The 26,194-nt window shown below is 54.5% G+C and overlaps 1 protein-coding gene across 1 annotated transcript in view; it reads right to left on the reverse strand.

Annotated features, from left to right (window-relative positions):
* Nucleotides 1–13,109: 13,109 nt before the first annotated feature.
* FAM135B (family with sequence similarity 135 member B) overlaps nt 13,110–26,194 on the reverse strand; it is a 105,206-nt gene continuing 92,121 nt past the window's right edge. The window contains exons 12-19 of the mRNA XM_054590106.1: nt 22,337–24,290; nt 20,342–20,508; nt 19,399–19,490; nt 16,796–16,893; nt 15,467–15,618; nt 15,005–15,115; nt 14,109–14,222; nt 13,110–13,927 (exon numbers count right to left, since the gene is read on the reverse strand). Of these exons, the coding sequence (XP_054446081.1) occupies nt 13,722–13,927; nt 14,109–14,222; nt 15,005–15,115; nt 15,467–15,618; nt 16,796–16,893; nt 19,399–19,490; nt 20,342–20,508; nt 22,337–24,290 (2,894 nt within the window). The 3' untranslated portion in view covers nt 13,110–13,721. The remainder of the gene's footprint in view (nt 13,928–14,108; nt 14,223–15,004; nt 15,116–15,466; nt 15,619–16,795; nt 16,894–19,398; nt 19,491–20,341; nt 20,509–22,336; nt 24,291–26,194) is intronic.

Here is a 26,194-nt window from a genome sequence, read left to right on the forward strand (position 1 = left end):
TGGAACCAAGAACGCGGCTTATCTTTTTCCCCACGCACGATGGCATTTCAGGCACTTTTAGGAAACAGAGTGTCTCCTCCTTCGGGGTGGGGACCACCCCGTCCCGCCACAGCATTCCACAGGGCCAAACCGTCCTGGGGGCGCAGGCGTTCACTTGCCGCCCGCGGCGGCGTCACAACTGCAAACCCAAGGAGAGCCATGAAGTCGCCTGAGGAAGTCCCGGGCACGCGGTACGCGCCGGATCAGAGCTGCGCTGCTGCTTCCATCAAGACACATGAGTGAGCAAACGAGTCCCCACTGGGGTGGGAAGCCATCTCCAAGTTTTGGTCACACGCTCCCAAAGATCTGTATTAACTGCAGTATCTTGCAGATGTTTGTTCCTGACACTATGTGCGAATGCGAATATACACCGAGGCAGCAGGTGAAGTCCGGGAGGAGCTGTTCACGGCAAACCCTCGTTCGGACAAGCGGGTGGCAGCAGGGTGTCATATGTGGGAGGCTTGAGACCAGGAATTTTCCTGGGGATCAGGAAAGGCACTACACTCTGGCATCCAACTTGATCTATTAGAGATTCCTCAAACACCCAGAAAAAGCAGAATTTTTTAAAGAGTACAGATATCATTCACCAAAATAGACCATATTACGAGAGGGTTGGTGGGAGAGATAAACTGTATATTCTTAGGCCACATAGATTGAAACAAGAAACTGCTAACAGAAAGGTATTTGGGGGAAAAAAAAATCCCTCAAATATTTGGAAATTAAACAACACACTTATAAATAATTCAAGGATCAAATACAGAGTCGAGGATTTTAAATTGAATGGAAAGGAAAATATGACATTGTAATCCACGTGGGACCGCAGGGTTTAAAGCAATATTGATAGCATCGAATGTTTATATTACAAAGGAAGAAAGTTCTAGTATCAGCAATCTAAGTTTACACCTTAAGAAATTAGATAAAAAGCAAATGAAACCAAAACAAGCAAAAGAAAAAATGAAAGCAAAAAGCAATGCAATTGCCAAGAGAAAAAAAAAACAGAAAATCAATGGAAAAATGGTTCTTTGAAAAGATCAATAAAAATGATGAACCACTAGCCAGACTGAATAAGGACAAAGGAAAGAAGACACAAATTGCCAATATCAAGAGTGAAAGAGGGGGCTTTACTACAGACTCTTAGACACTGACAGCATAAGAAAAAATAGGAACAAAGTTATATCCGTACGTTAAACAACATCGGGGAAACAGACAATTCACTTAAAAGACAAAAACACAGAAGCTCAACCAAAAAGAAACAGATTACTGAACAGCCCTTTATCTACTAAAATAACCGAATTCATAGTTAAACGTGTCCATGCAAAGTGAAAGAAGAGATATTAAAAATCAACAACCTAAATATGTTTGCAGAATCTAGTTCACAAAAACAACCCAGCAGGTGAAATCCAAAGACATGGGCGAAAGGGAAGATCAAATGTAAGAAAACAACTTAATGAACCAGAAACAATAAACGTTTTGCGTACGAATATTCAAGAATAACACTAAAGTGCTAAAGACAAACAGGCTTACACGTGGCTCTGAGTTGGTCCTCGCTCCGAATCCCCCAATTTTCTGGAAGACAGGGGCTGGGAGAGAAAAACAAACAGGGACCACGCTGACAACAGCCTAGACTTGCAGTCGGAGGGACCCCTCGCGGGCCTCCGGGCCCCATCGCCCTGGTTCCACTGCAGGAGCCTTGAGCCGCTTTCAATCTGTGCCTCATCAGAGAGCCGGCAGCGCGTGCACCTGGTGGGGGCGCTCGGGAAACCAGCTACGTCAAAGGGGCGCCCCCCTCCCTGCCAACTCTTCCCCCCTGCCAGCGTCTGTCCTGCGGATGCGGGGGGCCGCCCGAAGCTGCTCTGGGACAGTGACACCCCACACCTGAGCCACCCCGCGAAATTCCTTTCTCTCAATTCACACATGGGCAAGGAGCACAGTCGGAGACTGCCCTGTCGTCACATCAGACGTGACTTGGCTCCCATGGTGTCCCTCCCTTTCCTGGGCAGTGTCAGGAGCCCAGACCTCCCAGGCTTCAGTCACAGTCAGTCACAGTCACGTTACCCCCGGCTCGAAGGGACGGAGAGAGTCTCAGGACCACGCACGTTGCCTTGGGACGGCCAGTTAGCTGCTGCACGCCTCAGTTTACTTTGCCGGAAAGAGAGGACAATAGACAGTGTTATCTGGCCAGTTCTGACAGCTGAACGGACTCTAGGGTCCCCATCGGCCTCGCATTTCTACTTCTTCTTGGACCCAAGACGCTTGCACTGAAATGCCGCCGCGGCCCAGCCCCGCCAGGCTCCTGGAGACCTCCCGAAATAGACCCTCCAGCCTCTGCCCTCCAGGTCTTTGCTCAGCAAACGCCCCTTCTAGACGTGCCTGTGGGAATAAAACATGGCTTCCTAGGTCAAGTCCAAGTCTATCTTTGTATCCCACTTAGAATTAATCTCATCTGAGTCTAGGGGTTCTCCACCTGGGATGACCCCCCGCCTCTACTCCAGGGGATATTTAGCAACACCTGGTTGTCAGTCATGTCTGTGGCATATTATCTCGTGTGCAGGGCCGTTACTCCTGCTAAACGTCCCGCACGGTGTAGGCAGTCCCGCACCGCAAAGAATGATCGAGCCCCAAATGTCAATAGCACGGAGGGAGAGCGCCTGCCGGAACCTGTCGTCTGCGACTTGATCAGAGGCCTCCCTGGGGCCGCCCCCATACAGAGTGGCTTCCCGCGCATCTTTCTCGGCCACGGGCAGCGCGTGCCCGGAGGAGGGACGTTCTCGGCCAGAGTGACGCAGCCTGGGTGGCGATGGAAGGCTGGCTGAGCTTCGGGGGCCCACTGGCCCCGGACTCATCTGCCCAGGTTATGAGCACATGAACTCTGTGTGGGCCCCCAACAGAAAGTAATGGGACGTTAAATGGAACCATCAGCCTGACTGGCATTCGCTGATACCACGGAGAAAAAAAATCCCCCACGGAAAGTCCCATCCATCACTCCTCGCACCAGTTAAGGGAACTTGAAAGCCACGAGGAATTTTGCACCCTTTTAAAAAATGTACCTTTTAGCCCTGCAGACTGACGTTATATTTTGCCCTTTTGTGAAGAGAAAGCCCTCATGATGAGCGATTGCTTGGCTTTTAAAGACCTTTCAAAGCATTGGGACGAAGGTTAGGCTTTGAAAGTCCCATGAAAGTGCCTGCAAAGAGTTTCTGCTTTGCATTTTTCTCCTGTATTTGCGGTGTCACCTGTGAAATGCCACCCAAAGGCCATTGGGGGTGAGGTTCTCCCACACGGGGCCTGATCTTGCATCGCCACTCTTACTCAGGGCCGAGGGCGGGCCTCAGTCACGGTGCCCCTTCCCCTGGCCCAGAACGCCCCACCTCTCCACAGACGGCATCACTTTCTAAGGAAAAGCACATATCCAGGAATTCTCGTAACATTTTGTACTTACTAACTTTTTAAACAGTATCCGACAGTTTGGGTGCAGTGGATAGTCTTTTCCTTATAACAGCGGTTGGCCAGGGCGGACCCTCTCCCAGACCCCTTCTCATCCTCCATGGTGAAGCTTTCGGGGGGGCGGGTCTTGAGGATGCTGGCTGCCACCTCATGCCCTTGTCCCCTCTTGGCCCACTTCTCCCCAGTGGATGATGTGGCAGGGCTGCGTGCTTGCCTGGAGTCCAGCTTGCCCAAGCCGTTCTCTTTTAAAAGGTTCTCAATCCCATTAAGTTCCACCACGGCCCCCGCCCACAGACCCTGCCCATCTAGAAAGGCCTCCAGACACCAGCAGGCTTATTTCCTTAACCCACAATTAACAGGGTCATCAGAGGGTTGACCAGATTACTCCTCTTCCATGTTCAGTTGTCCTTTACAACATTCTGGGGAGACATAATACACTGTCTTGCTACTGGCACATTTGGGGGTTCCAAAGGCTGCGTGACATACTCCCTCTGAGTCAGAGCACAGAGCCCAGCACAGCGCCTGACGCCGCCCCTTCTGCAGAATAAACGAGAATAAACTGCATACGCACCGTTTGTTGAACACTTATTATTTAGCAACTGCTTTTCATATATCACCTCGATTAACCATGACAAAAACCTAGCCATGTGGGCATCGCTCCACCCAAGGGACACCCGAGGACACTAAAGCATGCAGTGTCCTCTGCGGGAGGCCTCAGAGCTGGATTTTCAGACCTGCCCGACTCCGCGGCTCTTCGGACGCGAGAATCTGTGAACGAGTGAGTGGGTCGGGGACTGAGGGAGTGAGGGGGTGAAGGGCCCGGCTCTCAGGCTGCGTGTCGCGTCGGGGTGAGGCGCGGTGACGCTCCGCGAGGCTGCGCCTTACAGTAACTGCCGAGATTTTCAAACAGGTTATGTGGGCTCCACCCCAGGGATTCTGACGGCGTTGGGTGAAGGGAGGGCACGGATTGTGTGTCAAGCTCCTCCATGATATTAATGCACACTCCGGTCTGATAACCACTGGGTTACAGAAAAGGACGTTTTTCATAGGGCTTAGTTGCTTGATGAAAGACATACAAAGCTATGGCTTATGTGGGAGACCAAGAGTTCGTATTTTTACCATTCATATCAGGTGGCGCTTATCTTCCAGCGAGTTCGGGCATCCTTGTGCCAAAGTAGCTCCTGCCCTCGGATTAGGACTGGACCTGGGCCGAGCAATAGGCCGGGTTCCGCAAGATGGTCAAGGGAGAGAAGAGCTTCGTGGCGCCACCTAGTGGCGAGTGCCGAGAGTAAAGAAGATGCTCTCTTTGCCGACAGGACAATAGCTCGGTCCTCTTCAAACCGCCAGTCTTTAAACGTTCGGTCAACATTTATTTAATGGGGTCTTGGGGTGATTGATTTGCTATTAATGTAAAATGTGGGCACAGCAATGTGTTTATTTGGTTTGCACATTTTATTGCTGTGACAGCGTTTTTGTAAGAAGAAAAATCGTTTAATAGAGTATGTTAGTTTTCTGGGTTTTTGTTTTGAATCATTTTAATTTTCAACTTTGGCAGGCATGACGTCAAGTTATATTAAACCGTTTATTCTGTGGCTGTTGAGAGCCCCTGTATATTATCGCTGACGGGCGCAAAAGCTGCCCTTCTCTTTGGGGATTGGGGGTAGGCTCTCGGAAGGACAAATAAAATCACGCAGCGAACTCTGCCCTCTAGCGGAGCAAATTCTAGTTGCAGAAAATCACAAACCGGGAATCTCGGAGGCGAGCCTCCTTCAGAGGCACGTTCCCCAATGGGAAAATGAGGAAAGGGCCTAGTAAAGTCTTGCCTGGGGGCGCTCTAATGGACTTATTATGGGGTGCTCTACGCTGTGTCCCATCCTGAAGACCTTGGATAGAGACGGACAAAACAGACAGGATCCCGGCTTTCGGGAAATTCATATTCTAGTTGGGAGACAGTGAACAGAAAAAAACAAAGTACATATTAAAACATGAGCAAAGGACCAGAACGGACATTTTTCCAAAGGAGATACACAAATGAAAAGGTGCTGGACAGCACTCATCTTCAGGAAAATGTAAATCAAAACTAAAAGGAGGCTATTACCTCACACCTGTGCGAACAGCCATGTGGACCCTGGGAAGAGAGGACCCCGAAACAGGCTTTACCTGCTGACACGAACCCCCCACGGTCCACCGAGGCCCCACAGCTTATAAGCAAACAGGGCCCATCAGCCGCTGCTGCAGGGCTTCCCGGCAGCTCCCGGGCTTCAGACCCTACCCTCGGCCGCCCGCTTCCCGACTTGCCTTTCGGCCAAAGGATTGAGATCTGCCTCAACCAATCAGAACTGCTCTGTAACAACCAATCAGGAAGCGGTAATGCCGACCAATCAGAACTGTGCAATTCACACCACTCAGAACCGTGGGAATTGGGCCCCATCGTTTACATAAAAGTGTCTAATTAGGAACTTGGAAGGAAACTTTCTATATAAGAGAAGCTCTCCCCTTAGTCTCTATCTTGGAGGAGCACTCTCTTGGGTTATTTTTGTTTTTGTTTTGAAGGAGGCTGCTTCTACCAGGTTTGCAAACTGTTTGCCTCAATAAAGCCTCTCCTTTTTTGTTCTAATGGCTTTTGGATTTATTTACAACTATTATTTTTTAAAAAAGAGAGAGAGAGCTAACAAGTGTTGGCTATCATATGGAGAAAAGGGAACCCTCGCTCACTTTTGGTGGGATTGTAGACTGGTACAGCTACTGTGGGGGAAAAAAACAGCATGGAGTTCCCTCAAGAAATTAAAAATACAACTACCATATGAGCCAGCAATTCCACTTCTGGGACTATGTCCAAAGGAAACAAAATTACTGCCTCAAAGAGGTATCCGCACTCCCATTTCCTTGCAGCATTATTCACAATAGCCAAGGTATGGATGCAACCCAAGTGTCCCTCGGGGGTGAATGAAGAAAGAAAATGTGACTTCATATATAATGGAGTGTTTTTCAATCTTTATAAAAAAGAAAATCCTGTCATTTGCCACAACATGGATGAAGCTGAAGGACATTACGCTATTCTCTAAATTCTAAGTGCAATACGCCAGAGAGAGAAAGACAAATATATTACTGCATGTTATCACTTAATATTTGGAACCGAAAAGGGAGGAAGGGAGGGTGGCAAGAAAGAAGAAAGGGGCCAAACTCAGAACCTGAAAACAGAAATAGGGGGTGGCTGGTAAAAGTGTACACAAACTTGCAGTTACAGGACAAAAAGGTTTGGGCATCTGATGTAATCAGGTGGGTAAAGTTGGTACCATTATTGCATAATTGAAATTTGCTAAGAGAGTAGAACTTAAATGTTCTCATCATTAAAAAGAGATAAATATGCAAGGTAATATGATAATTAATCAGATGGGGGCAATGCTTTCACAGTGTATAAGTAGATCAAATCATCATATTGTATACTTTAAATACCTTACGATTTTGTCCATTATACCTCAATAAATCAGCGCTGGCAGAGAATCATAGGAGGACAGGCTGACTCTGGGGTGTGGTCAAGGCGGCTGCCCCAGCAGGTGAAGCGAAGCCCTGAGGGGCTTTATTCCAGCTAAAATGGAGAGCCGTTTGAGGGCGTTACGGAGGCTGGTGAGCTTTGTGCCGGTTTCAGCCTACAGACAACCCCTGTTGTAGCTGGACCCGCCTTTGTGGTTCTCGTGATTGCAAGATGCACCTCAGCAATAAGCATCAGGAAATCTGGGGGGAAAAGTCTAGCTCACCAGTTTCTGGGACCACATAGCGAAGTCCAGGTAGAAAGAGGGAGTCGAGGGGCTTAGGGGTCTGCTTTTATTTGGGTTCGAGGGTGGGGGTCTAGTATCTCAGTCTCACTCTTTATTGGTGATTAAACCTCAGAACAAGGATTTTAAAAGCAGAAACAAAAAAACCAAGTTGCCTAAATGGTCAGTTACTGCAATCAACCAAGATCTCCAAAACAAAGCAGGGCAGCGTGGGGGTGGGGGCAGGGGCGAGGGAAGGAAGCCTGGTTCCTCATTTAGTCCTGGCTGGCAGCCCTGTTTATTCCAGACAGCATCTCTGAGGCGCGCGCCAGAGCTCACCTTGGGCACTGCGTCACAAAAACCCAGAAAACCCAACATCAGGACTGACACCCCAGGGTGCCATGGTACACGGAACTGGGCTTGGCCTTGGAAGAACAGCTCCCAGGAGCTGAAAAGAACCGGGATGGGAAACAGTGGTGGGGGCGATATCGAATCCAGCCTGGGGAAGCCCCTAGCCTCGCTGGGATTTGTGCCCTCCAGCCATGACATGCGAGTAGCCGCCCCTACTCTGCTGCAGTATGACACCTTTCCGGGTACCAGGGGAAGGTGCCCCGTGTGAGACCGCTGGTAAGTCAGGGAGTCCCCGCGCTGGAGGAGAGAGAGCCTCAGCCTCCCTTGGTGGCCCTTCAGGGAACTGTGTGACGTCCTGCAAGGTCCCTCTCTGAGTGGCAGGTTCTTGTAAAATGAAAGAATCCAAGGATTCCCTTTGCTCTGCAGGCGGCAAGATAATGTGTTCCTTTGAAAGAAAGCTGGCTGGTACTGTCCTTCCGTCGAGGTCTGGGCAGCCCTGTCTGAGAGGGTGACTCAACTCGGAGCTGACGCCTGAAGAACAAGCTCTTCGAGGAGAGCCGCCTTTTCCTGCGTAACTCCTTTCTGCAGCCCTGTGCGCCACTCACCACCCAGCTCAGTGAGGGCCTGAGGATTGAACTGGAATACGTTCCCTCCTTGAGTTAATCCCAGCCACAAACCCTAAAAAGTGACGCTGCCCTCCCTAATTCCACCTTCTTCTGTGTTTCCTTTTTGTTTACAGAAACCAATTCCACCTTTATTTTCTCCTGCGCAGATTCCAAGCCAACTTTGGGAGGCAGGAACGGAGCCAGCCAGCGCCTGCTTTTTGCTCTTGGCCAGGCTCTGGGCGCCCTCTGCAGGCCCTGGGAGGGGTGTCCCCACATCTCCTTCCCTCAGCCGCCGGCTGCACTTACTGGCTGTCTCCCTGGCGGAGGGGACCCCTGTCCTTGGGCAGAGCTGTTAAAGACGCCCTAGGGAGACAGCCTGCTGGGACAGAAAGCCTGCTAGCTCAGGAATTCGTTGATACCCATTTAGAACCTGCTGTGAGTCAAATGCTAACTCATTCATTCACTCACTCAACACGTTTTTAAGTCCTACACGTGACAGGGCACATGGCGTTCCCTGGCCTGACCCCGCTAGAGTCCACTTTGAGTTCCTTCTCTGCTCTGCTCTGCTGTGCTCAGCACCCCGGGTACCCTAGGCCCTTTGCACAGTGGGCACCCCAGAAATGGCCACCACCGGGCTCCAGATGTCATCCGAGCAAACGCAGACGGGATCCCTCCAGCCCCGCCCCCGGTCCCCAGCCGTGTTTACTGCACATTTCATAAACACAAAGTCCTGGAAAAAGGAAGTCAAAAGAGTTTTTTATTAATATCGGTGTTGTTTATCATTCATATATATCACGAGCTACACAAAATGCCAACTGAAGAGCCAATGTAGAAAAATACGAGAGTTCTACAGGCACCGATGACTTGGTTATGACCATTGCCATGGGGTTACAGACAGTTTGCAAGGGTGCGCGGGTGGCGGCAGTCGCTGCGTACAGATACAGTCACCGGAATGAAGACGCGTTAGGGATTCACAGTGGCATCAAGCCGTACATCCGGGATCTCTTCCAGAGAGAGGGACCACGCCGAAGACCCTGCCTCACTCTACCTCCAATGACATAGCAGGTCACGCCTGAAAACTAAAGTAAGCTAAAATAATAAAATCAAGGAAACCCCAGAGCTCTGCGGTGTGTGATCTCTAAACACAAGCCACAGCCCCATTCTCCTGGGCGAGCCTGAGCGTGGCCATGCTTACGGACACGTTTGATCATCGGCTTCTGTCTGTTAACTTGAAAAGCAGCAGGAAGAGAAGCCGTGGAGCGTGCGAACACGTTGTACCACGGAGAGGTGACCTCTGTTCAGGGGGAGGGGCTTCTGGACCTTCTGGGCTGGAACAGGCGCCATTCATTCAGCTGCTCCTTTTGCAAGCTCCCTACTTTGACCCTGACCCAGGATGGTAGCCCCAGGGAAGCTTTGACGTCCTCCCTGGGCCGGCACGGCTGTTCCCAATGTGGCATTTCTCTGGGCAGTTTTCTGCTTCCACGTGCGGATGGGATGTCCAACCCCAAGACCAGGAGGGTGGCTTGTTAGAAAGGGGTCCCGCGTGACACCATCCTGGATATCTCCCCCCGTTCTCCTGCCCCGTTATTCTATCCACCTGGACAGGCTTCTCTTGTGACGGGCCTCTGCTCCCCCTAGATTATACATTTTTGAAGGGCAGGGTCCCATCTGATTAATTGCTGTAGCCCCCAGTGCTTAGCACAAAACCAGGCAGAGACTGAGTGAATACTGTTTGAAAAGAAACGCCTTCACGTGTAAGTTACGGAGAAATTGTGATGGTAGAAATCACAGACTTTCAAACAGTACCATACAGAGGAGACGTGGTCCTGTGTCTGTCCCATACAGTCTGTGGGACAGAATGAACTGCTCTCCTCAAAGGAAATAATACAAAACTAGCAAAGACATGTGCATGGGGCCTGGCCACACCTGAATTACTCTTCACCTCCCACAGAGCAAGAAATTAATGAAGGGCATTTTGTCATATGCAGCAACTTAGCCTTTTCAGCCCAAGTTGTAAGACATTTCACTTTGTTGCAGTAAAAAGATACTGAGTGACATTTACAGAATGCAAACTTCCAATGTCTTAAACCAGACCTGATGTTGTTCTCGCTGTGTCCAGCTTTAGCCTTTCCTCCGCTCTCAACTTGCCGGCGGCTTTCACTAGGCCCTGAGCAGGAAGATGGTGTTATTACATATATCATACAATCAGGCACTGGAATGAGCTGGAAAACTCTAGGATGGAGGCTCCTGGAATCATAATAAAATGTTCTGAGTGCTGGAAGCTTAAGCCTCAAGTTTCAGAAAGGTGACTTACCTCCAGGCCACTGTGAATGAGCCACTTTGGGGCCATGTAAATGTTTAACATACTATAAAGAAAATTCCCTATAGCTAATCCCTGGTTATAAAACGTCCCTACGGTGCCTCCTACAATTTTAGAACACGCCCTGTCGGCAGCCACTGTCCCAGACGCTCTGCCTCTCCTTCTCATCCGTTTCAAAGGCCTTTCAAAGTAGATGTTTTCAAATCTACTGTGCAGACCAGGAAACCTGACCCAACCCCCCTGGCTTGACCGCAACCAGGACTAGAGCGGCTCTGCTCATTCCAGAGACCTACCGCTGCAACACCTTGTCCCTCGAAACTATCCTCCTCTTGCAGATTCGGAAGCTTAGAGGGTCACCGTGAGCCACCATCAAAGCTTTTCTGAGAAAGAGTCCGTTCCTGTGGACTGATAGGCTGAGGGGCTGGAGAAGACGCCATGAGGTCTCAAAGAGCGGACCGTCCTCAGCAAACACTTACCCAGCCCCAGCAGCGGTACGTTGATAAACTAGACATGTTCCTTCTCTCGAGAAGACACGTTCCTGGGAAGGAGACCTACCAGGGTGCAGAGGAAGACAGTGGGACGTGGAATTCGGAAGGGGGGGCCCCTCCCCCTCTCCCTGGGCATAGCTCTCCAGCTGCTTTCAACCTGCCACAGCGGCGTTTTGTTTGCCCCGGTTAGGCTCACCATTAGCCGGGTCTATTTCTAAGAGGTCCTGAGAAACACAACAAATCATAAAAACAAAAAACAAAAAAATGATGCTGAGAATGAAGACGTACTAGACCATTATCTTAGCAGGCATTTGGTTTATAATTTTTATCATCAATAATAGAATGTCCCTGTTTTACATTATATATATATATATATTTTATATATATATTATATATCTATACTTCCATAGAAAGAGACATAAAAAACCCTTTTGAAATGAGGCATGATACATAATACTTGACACTCTTATGTACAATACAGAGATGTACTTTCTACACAATTACAGCAGATGCTCAGAGGCCAGAGAGTGTTTACAAAGAGAGCAGAGCACCCCCCCCAAAAAAAGAGGTGCACCATGCAGCTGGACGTTTATTGCCATGAGTTCTCACTATGTCCAGACAGCATATTGAAGTTAAAATGGCATCTGGTTTTTGGAAAAGACAATGGTCATCGGATTCACCCTGGCCGCAACACCACCGGCACCGTGGTCTTTCAAACGACCCGGTAATGACACGCGTGGCTGATGGGAAGCGGAAGCACACGATGAAGAGCACTCATCGGAGGGGCGGCGCCCCTCCCAGGCCGGGAAGGAGCAGCTGCCACCCGTGGAGGGTCCCACGTTGAGCACAGCGCCCGTCTGTGCCGGGAGACGTGGCGCCGGGAGCTGCCCCGCAGGCGCCCAGTCCCTCCGGGGTTAGACGGTGGGTTGGCACAGGTCACAGAGGCCACGCCCATCGGGAGCTTGGAAAGCACCCAGTGGGAGAGCAACCCAAGGACTGACCCCTGACGTGTCAGGACCAGGATACGAGGCGAGTTTGGAGAAGACCCACCGAGAAGCCTGCCTGCCTTTGATGAACACACAACCCCTGCCCGCGTCTGTCCTGTCTCAAGGCACCCACAGTCTAGCCTCCCGCCCAGTTGCCTCTCTGGCACATTTCCCAGCATCCACGTCAGCTTTCCCAAAGCCACACTGTGAACATGGGAGGGATCGGAATTCTCAGATGAGCCATGGTTTTAGGACCATGACCTTGGTGACCTAAAGTCATGGTCCCGGTGCTGGGACCGGGCACCTGGTCCCAGACCAGTGCCAACGCTTCATGAGGCGATTTCGCAGAAGCAGGAAAAGGGGCCTGGGGCGATGACACTGTCCTTGTGTCCCGTCTGCCCTCACGCCTACAGAAGATGCGTCTCCCGGGTCGGTCCCCTACCGCTCAGTGTGTCCCTCAGCACAACTCAATGATTCTCGGGGCTTCCTTCAGCCCATGGAGTGTCCTCGGTCTTTGGGACCATATTAAACATCCCGGTCAGTTTCAGAACTTCCTCTTCAGTCACTTAACAATTTAAGTTGCGATCTCCATCTAACTGTTGTTGTCCTCTCTGATCTCACCTTCATTCCTGCTCTCTCATTTTGTTTTGTTTTGTTTTTAAATCAATGGTAACCTTCCCTAGCCCTTTATTTTCCTAAGGCAAGAATACATTTCTGTTGAAAGATTCCCAGCACCCTTCTTAGAGCCCCCCTGAGGTTTGGAGCCCAGCACCCCTCCTCCGGCTAGATGTGCTGTCCTTCCGCGGACAGGAGGGGCAGCTGGCGTGTTAACGGTTTTAAGTTTTTTTTGCAATTGCAACCAATGCTAACATAGCATTTCTTTGGAAATATACCAGCAGGAGCTTCACACGCGTGTGCATTAACCTCGGTGCCCCCTTCTGCCAGCTTTAGTCAAAGTCAATTTTCCCTACCACAGACAGAGATTCGAGCAATCACAAAAACAACCCATGGGCCAGGGCTATGCATAGAAAACGTCTGGAGAAGTAGGCGAGGCGGCTGGCTCACCGCATTCTGCCCAGTTTCCTTTACAGCATCACCTCTATCCGCCCCCCCATCCTCTGATCGCCCCGCCCACTGCTGTGATAACATGGACTTGGAGTTCGGAAAGCATTCCTTTGCCCCTCGCTGAGAAACACGAGGAGAGAATGACAGCGTGGCATCACATTTTTCTTGAACAAGTGGCACATTGAGTCCGTTAAGGGTTATATTTACACATACATGGTCACTCTGCACAGAGGTTAACCTGAGTTCTGAGATGCTTGTGTGCACTTCGTTGAATCAAAAATGATAAAGCTATGAGCTAGTAACATATTGGACACAGCAAGTTAAACTGGAGCGCGCTCTCTGTGAGCTACTGGTCTTTACAACGGTGTGCTCCCCAACTCCAAGGACTGTTTCTTTATTTTCTCGTATTTTCCCTAGAAACCATCTGGGATGAGACTCCAGGGGGCTATCAGTTCGGGTAAAATCTGTTGCCTTTAATTAACACCGTTGGTTCAGCCTTCGCAAGTCTCTGACATGGAGGCACCCAGGGTATCTGTCCCGCACCCCGGCCTCCCACAGCGCCCTCCGCTCTGAGCTCCACCCTGGAACAACTGAGATCTACAAAAGGGTGACTTGGCTGACGCCCTCCTGGGTCTCGGGCAGCTCCGGGAGCTCCCCAAGGCCATTCATTACTTGAAGTAGTTGAGTCCCACCACCAAGAAGAACTTCTCCAGGAAGAGCTCCGAGTCCAGTACGGCGATGTGCGCAGCGCGGCCAATGAGCGCGTTGGCGGTGCTGGGCAGGGCGTGGAGCACGTTGTGCCGGACCAGCGTGCAGCCCTTGGCTTCCACCAGGGGGCGCAGGAGGTTGTTGATCATCTCCGTGTAAACCGGCCCTGCAGTGGGGAGCGAGCAGAGGACGTGGGGACGGAGCTCAGCACAGGAACCCAGTGAAGATCACCGAGTGTGCGCTGGGCTCTCGGTCCTGTTCAGGACGCCAGATGCGCCCGACCAGGAGGAGTCCAGTTCATGCACGTGCATTTGCTTTTTAAACTGTAATCATGAAACGCGGCTTACCTGTGTGTCTGTCCTTGAGCGCCATTTTGCACATTTCGATCCTGGCTGAATGAAACGGCACATAGCGATCTTGGGGCGAGGCCACCAGCACGACGTTTTTAAAATACTGCAGACCTGCAACGAGCCAGGCGGGTACTTTAAGTCCAGGGAGAGCCCACGTACACCTTCTGGTTTGCACGCTTTGGACACACCAGCCCCGAGAGAGGACAAGCGAACAGATATCTGACACACGGGTGTGTCAGCGCAGAAGGCCCTTCCCGGCGGAGAGGCTGAGAGCAGAATTTGCAGCAGCAGAGTTTTTGTATCATAGAAGGAAGATGAGGGCATTGTGCCCATCGGGCAGGGCGGCTAAGGCCACACAGAGCAAGCCGCTCGGGACAGGATACCAGCAAGGAGTCGGGACAACGAGCTTTTATGGGCCAGCCGCACTCAGGAGTCCTCGCTCCCTGCTGTTCTCCGCTCATTGCTGGGACAAGTGGCGCTCCTACAGCTCGGTGCCCTTCCTCACTGTCAGCATGAATGGACAGCAACTGTCTGCCCTTTGGTCAGCCGGGGTGCCCCCGGGTGAAGGAGCTGCGAGCTGGCCCCGCCGGCCGGGGGCCCGAGTGATCAGGAGGGTAAAGGGCTGGTGGGGTTCGGAGGCCACAGCTCCCCAGCAGAGACAGCCCCCGTGCATGCACGCATCTCGGGTCCCCTCTGGGATGCCTTTCCCGTGCCATCGGGGACACAGGCCAGGAGTGACTGAGCTCTCACGTGGCCTCCTGCCAGGTAGAGGCCGAGCCTCCCGACCCAGCCCCTCAACGCGTGAATCCACATAGCGCTGATGCCAGCTGGGGTCACGGAGGATCCCTGGCTCGCACTCAGGACACGCCGCGTGAAGCAAGCCACACACACACCTGTCTTCTGGCTGAGCTGGTACAGGAAGCACTTGCGCAGGTCGGCGTTATCCCTGAATGTCAGCTGCAGCAGGGACCCGGATTTCTTCAGCTTCTGCATAAGCCACAGGCCTGGGGGCAGCAAACCAGCCAAAGTCAAACGTGTGAGCAGTAATAACCGCGGAAGGAGCGACAGTGAACTGTGACTTTTCATTAACGTATCATGGGTGAGAGTAGACAACCCCCTTGTGCCCCCAGGAAGCCGGAAGCAGGAGAGAAAGCTGGGGCACCTAGTCCAACCTCGCTCAGTGCAAGCCAAAGGCCGCCTCGCTCCACTCACGTCTCCTCCCACCGTCCACGCTTGGAGGGGCTCTGAAGTCGCAGGATTCCATCAAGAGGAACGGCCGCCTCTGGCTTCTCTGGCTTCGCCTCCCTCCGCCCCGAATGAATTGTGACGAATGTCGGGCTTGGCAAAAATCTTACCTGTGCTGACCAGGGTGCTGTTGTTGTACAGGGTCCCCAGGTGAGGCCCGGACAGCGACAGGAACGTGTGGAGTTTGTTGAGGTAATACCGGAACCGGGGCCTGGTTAGGACCGATCGGATGATGATGTTGCCGAGAGAATGGCCAATGAAGCTGTTCAGAGACAGAGGCAGTGGCGGCGAGGGTGACCGACGGCCAGCCCGCTGCCCGAGAGGCCCAGCCCGGGGGTGCAGGGGCAGCGCCCGCCACCTCCCGCCGGTGCACTGGCCACGAGAATGGGGCCGCTGATTCATCCCTGTCAGGTTTCCAAACTCTGGCCACGTTCGGCTGGCGGCGGGGGTCTCTGTGAGCGGCAGCCGCTGTGCCCGGTGTGGTCAGGGAGGCGTGAGGGCGCCCTGCCCAGCTCTGTGTTATGGGAGCGGCCCCCGCCCCGCCTGGACTCGGTGTCTCCTCTCGGTCCCCCTGGGGGCGCCGGTCGAGCAGTGCACCGCCCCGGTCATGCACAGGCTGCAGTGCCGGCCCCTCGTGTGGCCGTCCTGACCTGACGCGGGGCCACTTGTCTGTGTCATCGGCTCACCACTCGTCCCCCCACAGTGCCCTTGTCCCACTGCCTGCTCTCCGTCCTCACCGGCAACACCCTCCTCCACGCCCCGCCCAGACCTATTGTCTCCGCAGGTTAGGGACCCAACAGAGCCTACTTTCAAGTTCAATAACTACTGTGGAAACCCTGTCCTATGTCCCATGCGCGTCACCTCGCCTCTGGAGGCCTCCGCACCCTCCCTTGGGAGACAAGGAGGAAGTGACGTCTTATCTCTGAGGCCTCCGGGGGCTGACGCACGTGGAACGACTCACCACGGCGCCCGCACGTGGCAAGTGCAAGCTGGTCCCTGTCAACCTCAACGCGTGCGCGTGTCAGCTGAGTCGCCTGTTACCGCGGGAGGCCACAGGCCGCCCCGTGGAAACCCTCTCCTCGGGCAGGCAGTCCGGCAGCCCTGTCCCACGCCATCTCGGGGCGCGGATCCCGCCTCATGGGGACACGGCCCCGGAGATTTAAAAGCTTGAAAAGGTTGCAGCCGGGAGTCAGAAGAACAAAAATCCCAACCTAGGGACGTCTGAGTAAGTGCCAGCCTCTCCCTCCCGAGCCTCCAGTGTTCACTCTCCTGCATTCACACTGGGACAGATGCGGGTCTGCCACCGCTGCTCTGGAAGTTCTCTAGGCCATGAAGAGCCCCAGCTCCGTTTGTCCCAGCGGTATGCGGAAGGCGTCGTGTTGCCCTCGTAGACAGCAAACTCTCAAAAGCGCCCCCTCGGCCCGGGGGTCCCCTCTTACCTGAGTCGGGATATGGAGAGGTTGTACAGCTGGATGTGCTGGATGATTTCATCCAGGAGCCGGTCCGTCATGGTGTCAAAGTCCGCAAACGTGTCCATCTGAAAGAAGGAAGAGGCAACGGGCGTCGGGCGGGGTGGCAGCGAGGCCGGGCCCCTCCCTGCACCATCTTCTCCCACGAAGCACCGCGGCGCGTCCTGGGAGCACGCCCCGGCCCGATGCGGGCGCCACGGGCTGCAACTCAGCCCCGGGAACCGGGCTCACAGGCTGGGGCCCTAATGGAGGAGCTCGGAGATCCCGGAGACACCCCGGTTAGGAGGCGGAAACGGAAGGGATGGAGAGCAGTCCGCGTGCTGTCCCCTGGCACCGCTGTCCCCACGTCACAGAGGAGGCACTCTGCCCTGAGAGGCGACGCGGTCCTGAGCCAGGGTTCACACCCAGGCCCGCCTGCCTCCAGAGCCCCCGGCCTTCCCCAGCTCAGCCTGTGGGCATAGCCCCCAGTCCGGGCCGTCCCCAGGGTCCCCAGGCCACCTGAGCCTTAGGAAGGGCAGTCGGAGGACGCAAGAGCATGACAGGCAGAGAAGAAATGTCACACGTGTCTCAGGGTCGGAAAGGGCAGACATCCTAGAAGGGGTCACACAATGTCAGGGACTAACTCTTGGAACTGCAGACGGGAACAGGCAGGGAGACTTGGGGTCAACATAAAAAAACAGTGTCTCGTAAGTGAAGCCGTCCTACCGTGTCACAGGCTGCCTGGAGTGGTGTGCTGGGGTCTCCTGAGTATCCGTCAGGGAGGGGACGGCGCGGGAGTGACGAGAAAGCCTACAGAGCCCCCTGTCACCTGCCATCATGAGCTGTGAGGCACTAGAGGGAGAAAGCCCACCAGTCCATTCCTCAGTGTCCGTGGCCTGAGAAAGGACCGTGTGGTGGCCAGCTCTCCAGCCTGGGGCCTCTGCGTCTTGGATCCGATCCCCTCTGTCTGAACCTAAGTCTCCTCCTAAGTCTCGAAGCGGGTGCCCTAACCTACTCCTCGGCGTCAGTTTACCGGTGAGGCAAAACATTTGGGACGCGCCTATGGCCGATGCCGCCACGCCTTCCGGACCCTGCTTCCTCGTCTGTGTCGTCCATTTAACACGAATTATTAAACGAACGGCGGGAATTCTGAGGCCTGACTTGACTGGGATGAGACATCCAGAAGTCACAACAGGTTCTCAGCAAAGGCTCTCGGGGACTGCCCAGTCAGCGTGTTCCTAAAGGGACAGACTGAAAATCTCTTTTCCAAAGGTAATGGCACGTGTTGTGGGACATAACCTTTCCTGAGAGACCCCTCGTGCCCTCCACCCAGTGGAGTTACTGCCTATGGACCCAGCCCTGGAGCTTTGGCGGGGCCTGGGCCCCGTCCCCGCTCCGGGAGGGCTGCGTGGGCGGGGCTGCGTGCACAGCCCGAGACCGCCTCCCTGCGCAGGCGTCCCCGGCTAACGACACCCACGTCCTGGGCACAGAAGCCCCCCTCAGCACAAACCACAAACACCGCGTCACCGAACGGCGCTGGCACTCCCGCCCCTGACCGTCATCCTCCGCTTGTCCTGGGCCCCGCGAGACCCCTCCTCCCTGGGGACAGGAGCCACCCCGGGCACGGTTACAGCGGGGGTCGGGGGGCCCAGGGCGGTCTCCCTGGAGGCAAGGGCGCTGCCCTCCTCTCGGGCCTCACTGACCCTGGGGACTCTCAGAGCCTCTGGCCCCTCGTCTGAGACGGGGAGGCAATGGTGCCGATGCTTGACCGAGGCCTGTGAAGTTCTAACGAAGACCCAGGCCCGGAGTGTTCAGCACAGGGTCGGCGCTCAGATGGTTCTCCTTCCTCCCCTCCCCTGCACACCTCTGTCCACTGCGTAGGACACACGCCCGTGTATACAGCAGGTGTCAAAGAAAAGGCAGCAGCGCTGAGCAGGAGTGGCGCAGGAAAGAGACTAGGCTTTCCGGTGTTGGCTTGTTGATGACTCCGGACAATTCCCATGTTCAGGGGTCACGGGACCCCTTCATCCTAATCAGGCTATGCCGCCCAAGAATAGCTGGCGCTCCGCCGTCTCAAGGCCCGTGGGCAGGGACTCGACAGCGCTCCCCCCAGCCCCGCCTCTCAGTCACAGCGTCTCCAGGGTCTCACCGGCTCTGACACCTCAGTAGGGCTCCAGGCTGCACCTGCCGTGTACTCACAAGGGCCCCAGCACTCCCACGGGGTCATAGGCCAGCTCCAGGGGTCACACAGACTCCAGGGGACCCCGTGCAGCCCACGGGCACCCAAGGCACGCGTGCACGGGGCTGTCAGCCCCCATCCCCAAATGCCGGGGGCGGCGGAAAGGGCCCAGCCACCGGCCTCACACGTTCCCGCTTCCGCTTCTCACTCTGTCCTCTCCGCCCAAAGAGAACAAGGAGCCCTTGCTCTCCGGACCCCGACGGGCCTGGCCGTGCTGCCCGCAAGGTGCCCCGCGGCCTGCGCGTGCACGAGCTGCCCGGTGACTGCCGGGGGCCGCGTCAGCCGCGGCTGCGGGCGCCTTATGCGCGGCCCGGGGCCCGTGGCCCCGGGCCCCGCGGCCCCATGGCCCTCGTACCTGGTTCTTCTCCGACATCAGGAAGTCCAGCTTGCCCCCGGGGAGCCCCAGCTCGATGAACGTCCGCACCAGCCGGAGGTCCGCGCTGTTCCCTGGAACGACAATGAAGCCGCTCACGTCAATCCCGTCAGAGCCGACGCCCCAGGGGTCTTTACCCCCTTCTCCCGCCATTCCCCGCATTCACCATTTTTTTCTTGGGCAGATAACGTAAACAACTAAAGCAAATCCAAGCCCCTGTCACATGCAGCCACCCTTCCCCCAGCATCAGAGCCTTTCTGGAAGTGTCCTCGCTCCGCGGGCTCACTCCCTGACCTGGACGTGCGAGGCTGTGAGTGTTGAGCACAGGAACGGCGGGAGGCACGCCTGCGGCCCCTTCGCCCACAGCCAGTTCTGTTTACCCAGGACCGTCTGCAAGGGGCGCCCTCGGTGACGGGCGTGCCACAGCGTGATGTCGACAAGCCCCGCTCACATTTCTTGCTCAATACAGAGACTGTTTAGTTCTAGCCACTCACAGGTAGTCTGCGAGTCCCCCAAATGGGCTGGTCAGCTATCTGTCGCCCCAGGGACAGACATCATGAAGGTGGAAGGGCCATGGGTCCACGTGCTCCACAGTGACCATCGGGGGCAGGGAGTGAGGACTTAGAATCTGGGGCTACTGCTCATAGCAGGACAGAGTCCAGTCCTCCCTGCATTCATTCCACTTGCCCACTCACTTATTCCCCTCATTCCTTCCCTTCCCCCATTCACACGTGTACTTCATTTTCCCAACAGCTGTGTGTGCCAGACACATCTTTTCTCTGGGGCCAAGGCCACTGCCATGTACCCAACGTGCTTCCGGCCACCCGACAGGTGCTAACCGGCCACTTGTTGAAGGAGGGCCTGATCCAAATGAATTCATGTTTGCAGCGCAGATTTTCCCGGGGGAAACCCTTCCGGAACTCACCGTCCAGGCCGTGGACACAGACTACCAGGTGAATCCCGTCTTCCAAATTTTCCTCCTCTTCCTCTGGTGGGAAATACGGTATGTCAGAAGCTAGTACAGATAAGTCACTGTACAGAAATCCGTCAATCTTCAGTTCTTTTTTAAATTTCTCTTTGGCCTGATAGAAACTGGAGAATACACTAGTTAATCACACGCCACGCTGTGCGCTGCACGTTGAGCAGAAGATGAGCCGAGCTGGAATGCAGGAGTGATGAGCAGCTAAAGGAAGTATCCGCCGAGTGGCAGGGCCGCAAAGGCGACCTCAGGGGAGACGCCTCGGGGGAGATGCGGGGAGACAGGAGAGTGCCCGCGAAAACCAAAGGCCGCACTGGCTCGGGTTCTGCAGGTTTCTGTCGTTCCCACATTGAGCGGGACTGATAAGGCCCTCCCTAGCTCCGAGCACCCACACAATCTTTAAAAAGACCTCCCCAGAGCGAAAGCTTCTTGCCCTTGACCGAGGCCACTGTGGCTTGGCTTCCACCTGCTTCTCCAGGGTCATCTCCCAGCTTCCAAAAAGAACGCGTTTCTCGTAAGGCCCTGCAGGAATCATGTTGCCTGTTTTCCGCGCCTTTGTGCCTTCTCCCTGTCTGAGATGCCCGCGTATCGGACAAGGCAGTGGCCAACAGCACAGACTCGGGGGCGCGCTGCCACGGTCAGAATCTCAGCTTTGACACTGGGCTGATCACTGAACCTCTCTGCATCCCGTTTCTCCAATTGCAAAAGGGGAATGGCATTCATCGACTAATCAATAAAGTTGTTTTGTGCAGTGATATAATCTATGCAAAATGCTTAGAACATACTTGAAACAGAGGAAGTAGAACAAAGGTATCTATTACTAACCATAGCATCATCATCGCCGTCACCACCATCATCACCAGCTTGGCGTCGCCTGGCCACCATCTCTATCACACTCTCTGTCCCCAGCCTGATGAGGTCCCTCTCTGCACCTCCGCTCGGCTGTGCACCCAGAGACGGTCCCATTTACCCAGTTCCCCTCCCTTCCGTCTCTCATCTCGCCGTTAGACAGCGAGCACAGTGGCAGGCAGGCCAGCGCTGGCCAGGGGTTGGGAACTGCCTGTCACGCGTTTGTTAAATCGATGACAGGGGCCCAGAAGGGCTATTTAGTAATCTTGACGAAGCAGCGGTCCCTCCCCTGGGGACCTGCCTGGGCCATTTCCTTTGGAACTATTGTGATGATGTAACTCTTCAGTATTTTGCAAAACAGTACCTACAGTGAGATGCTTTGATTAAATGATTCGATAATAGGCTTAATCAAATAGATAGTTTGCCGGTGAAGTCGTCATAGGGCTACAAACCCAACACCAGGATGAGGCGTGGATTTGGACGTCGCAAAAGGAACAACTTGTAGAACCACACACAAAAGGGCCGGCGAGGCAAATCTGATGAAGCCACGCTACTCCCGAAGGCCCCTGAAGAACCGTTCTTTCAAAATGTGCCAACACAGAGGTGCACGACACTCAGAGAGAGTTGTTTATCGCAATAAAAACCGAAAAGGAAACTTAGGTGCCCATCTCTAAAATAGTTTGTTGTTAAATAATGGTATATCTATGCAATGGAATATCGTTTAAACAGGAAACGATAATGCAAAAATAGATTGCTAAACATAGAAAGGTGTTTCCAATATAGTAGGTTGAAAAAACTTAGTTTGTACAGAATTATCCTATTTTTGCTTAAAAAGAATCTATAACTATGGATGCAGGTAGAAAAAGTGTGGAAGGACTCACATAGTGGCTATACGTGAGAAATGGGCTTATTGATACTTTTTACTTCTTTACGCGCTTCCACATCTCTGACTTGTAGGGTATAAACGTGTCACCTTATTTAAACGAGGAAGCAAACTGCGAACTCGGTTTTGGAATGGGGCACATGGAGCGGGGGAGCACGTGGGCACGCGGGGCAGCCGGTGCTGGGCCAGGTGGGGCACCGCAGGCTCACCTGAACATCCGCTCACCGACGTCCTCCTCCCACTGGCTGGAAGGGGTAGAGACGACCCCAAAGGAACCCAACGGTTGGTGCGTGATGGGAAACGGAGTCTGCTTGGAGGAAAATCCAGCCCTGGCGGGGGTCTCCTTGGGCACAGACGAGAACGGGAGACACGTGGCAGCGCAAGACACAGATAAGTTGACGACTTCCACAGCCTTCAGGCTGTCCAGAGGGAAGGTCTCTGCCGGGGCCAGGGGGGACCCCGCGGTGGCAGAGCCGGCCCTGGGCTCCTGGTGACCCACGACCTGGGAGTGGGCGGAGTGAGCCACAGTGGGGCACCCCGCGCCCGCCTGATGGCCCTCCTCCCGGGGAGCCGCGTCCTCGCCGCTGCAGGCTGAGCCGCCGGGTTTGCCGGCTAAGCCCTGGCCAATGGCCTCAGCCGCTGATGCGCAGCTCAGTTCAGGCGCCTCGTGGTACGTGCGGCGTTCTACACCCGAGCTGCCGCTGCCGGACGGAGGGCTCACCCCCGCGTGCCCGTGTGTGGGTGTGTCCTTTGGGGTCTCCGCTTGTGCCCCAGGGGATCTGTCCCAAGGGTGTTCAAGGGCTATGATATGTGGTATTTTAAAATTAAGACCTTTGGTTCCAACCCCCGGAGGGGTCTCAGTCCTGCCGTCCAGGCAACAGGATCCTTGAGGATCCAGGTGAACGTCTTTATTTTGGGGGACGTCTCTAGAACCGGGGCCTCGCTGGCTGTCAGCATCTGAAACCACCTCCACAGGAGAAAGGCCCGCCCTGGTGTCCTGGACTCTGGGGCCACCACTGGGTCGACTGCAGGGTCCCGGGGGGTCTACGCTCTCAGTGTGCCCAGCTGAAGTGTCAGGGACAACTCCCCGAGGCCGCACGGCATCCGTGTCTTCGGCAGATTCCTCGGGGCTACTGATCTGGGGCGCCGACGCTGACTTGGTCAGTTTGGTGAGTGCCAGCTCCCGCTCCTCTTCCTCAAAAGGCAAAGAGCTGATGGAGGTGAGGGAAGCCTGGATCCCGCTTGGCAAACTCATGTTGCTCTCGGTGTGTCCGCCCTCTAAGGAGTCCCTGTGCAGGGCGTGCCTTCGGACCAGCTGGTGCAAGGCCTCCCGGTCACCGGGCACCTCCAGGGCCCTGCTCCGGGCCTCGGACCAGGCCACGGAGCTTGGCTCACTCTCAATGCCTGAATCCGAGATGATGGAGGACGATCTCTTGATGACCCCAGAGAGCAGTGACGCTTCCTCCTGCTCCTCTGGGGGAGGGTCCTTCGGGGACGCCCGCCAAGCAGAGCTCAGGGGATCGCAAGACTCACCGGGGCAGAGCTTCACACTCAGCGGCAGCATCTTACCGTCCTGGGCGGCTCCCTTTCCCAGAGTCCTTACCTCGTGGGGTGGTGTTTTCTCTGAAGAGACGGCATTTGGACGATTGCCGTCTGCTACCCCTTTGCCGTCTGATTCACAGTTACCTTGAAAGTGTCCCTTCCCGTGCCGATCCCTCATGGCCGCCAGGGGTTCAGCTCTTCCGGGGTGCTTATTGCCAGACCTCACATCGATGTATTCCGGGCCGTCCTCCGGGCCCGGGCTCCTTCTGGGCAGGATGTCATCGGCGAGCGAGTGCGTTCCAACGTCAGACCCGTGGCCAGCCCCGTGTCCCTCCTCAGGCAAGCCCGCTGCGTGCTGGAACTCGCCGACCGTCAGGGACACCTGAGATGCGGAGCGCACGTCCGCGTGGCTGGGTGTGGTGGCGTTCTCGTCTGACCCCACAGAGCTAGTCCCCTCCCCCTCCGAGTCCATGTGGGGTGGTTTCAGGGTGGGCAAGGCCAGGTGCTCCCTGAAAGGTGATCTCCTGTCTTCCGTATGGTTCTGTTCTCTGTCTTTTAGACTCGTTTCTGCAGGGCTGGTTGCTGGAACATCAAAATTAGAGTAAATATTCAAATGATGCCCTACACAAAGGAAAAAGAAACCATATACTATAGTTTACGAATCTATGTTCACAAATTATCCAAATGCCTGATTGTGTCAGAAAGAATTTGGCTGGACTCTGTGCCTGGTTCCTTGGAGGTAAATTCTAAATTCTTACAATTTCCCAAGTGATGGGGGGTCTTGGTATCCATGGGCCCTGACGGCCTAGGGTGACCCGGTGACCCAAGGTGAGTCCTTTGAGAGTTCATGCCAAGGAGGCGACTCGGCATGCGGTGGTAATGCCGGAGAGGCCAACCACGCCATTGGCTGGTGGGAGCTTCGTGCCATGTGACACCCGAGCGGCCTCTGATGAGGAAGGTGGGCTGGGCGGTGAGGTGTGATGTGGCCAGCAACGCGGTCGACCACGCCTGCCTCAGGAAACCCCAGTAAAACCCTGGACCCCGAGGGACACCTTCCGTGCCCACACACCCCAAACAGAAGAGGTCGGGGGGAGGGGAAGGGCTGGTCTTCTACTTCCTTTAAAAAGTTTAAATCCTCCTTATGGTTTTAATAGAAGTAGAAGGGTTATAACCACTATTGAATGTTAACGCAAAGTAAACCATTGAGACACTTATGTAAAAACTGCGTAGGACTTGGAAACGTCATCACCTCATACCTTTAAGTGAAACCTATGACTGGATCAGGATCAGACCAAAGGTTGTAAAGACATGGATCGCTTTCTTATCTGGACACATTCTCAGCATGGTGAGGGACTACGCCAGTGTCCTTCCTCTGGGTACGAACTGCTGCGATTATTGGACACCCTTTTGGGGCTCCCTTTGTGCTGGTCACCCTGAGGTGCTCTGCGGACAGATCTCGCCAGGGCCCACGGGAGGCTGCAGGCAGAAAGGGCCCTCTCTGGCCCAGTTCACACAGCTGCTAGGGGTGGGAATGAAGACGCCCGGGGCAACCGCCGGCTGTGAAGGGCTCGATGGCCTTGGGACAGGGGAGTGAGGCCGGGTGGGGGGAGGGACAGGTAGCAGAGGCAGAACTGGAGTGCCTAGCACACAGCAGGCATTCTGGCCGTGGTAAGGTAGGTGGCAGGCCTTGAGCCAACGTCATTACTCTGATGTGCTAATGCAACTCTTCCGTTTCCCTTTTCACTCCACTAAAAGAATGGAATTCGGGTATGATAAGGTCACTGCGAGTTATAAATAGGAAGGCCGCCAAGCCCTTGAGGAAATGGAAAAATAGTTCTTGGTTTGGTGATACTTTTGCTCTGGGATTGAAGAACCATCAAAGTACGTCATAAAAAAAAAAAAGCGAGAGGCCAAGGGAAGCTTTGGGTTTTGAACGGGGGCCTGGATTACTCTGCACAAGTCGTGTGAGGGCTGAGGGTAGGGGCGGGGCGGGTGAAGGTGCTGGGGAGAAAGCCCGGCCTCGTGACAGTAACATTAGAGGGTCTGAGAGCGAGGGCAGCCTTCCCTTAAACTTCTCCTCTGACTCCTCAAACTTTCTCTAGGTAAATGATAAAGCTCTAGTGAAGAGGGACATAGACACGCGCACACACACACTCACACATGCAGTCTCAGCGCAAAGTTCAGCTTCCTCCCCTCCAGCTGGGCTGGCTGCCCTCGCTGGAGCCACGTTGCGGGTGTCATACCCGGTGTGGACACCAGGTGTCAGCGTACAACTGAGAGCCAGGCAGCATCCTTCCCGTGCAAGGCAGCGCTGTCCTCGGGAGCCACCCGGACTGCTGAACATCCCGCCCGCCTGAGCTTGCGGGCGCCCTGGGATGTAAAGGGGCACCAGAGTTCCAGGGGTTGGAACTCCTTGCCGAGGTGGCGAGGTGGGCGTCCTGGGCTTCGGAATCGGGGTGAACTGGGCTTTGAGTGTGGGCTTCTATCCGCTGCCTGCTCCTTCATACATACTCGTACTCCTCGTG

Source organism: Pteronotus mesoamericanus, unplaced genomic scaffold (genome assembly GCF_021234165.1).
Source record: "Pteronotus mesoamericanus isolate MK-2021 breed Mesoamerican mustached bat unplaced genomic scaffold, CSHL_Meso_final scaffold_174, whole genome shotgun sequence".
NCBI classification, from domain to species: Eukaryota; Metazoa; Chordata; class Mammalia; order Chiroptera; family Mormoopidae; genus Pteronotus; species Pteronotus mesoamericanus.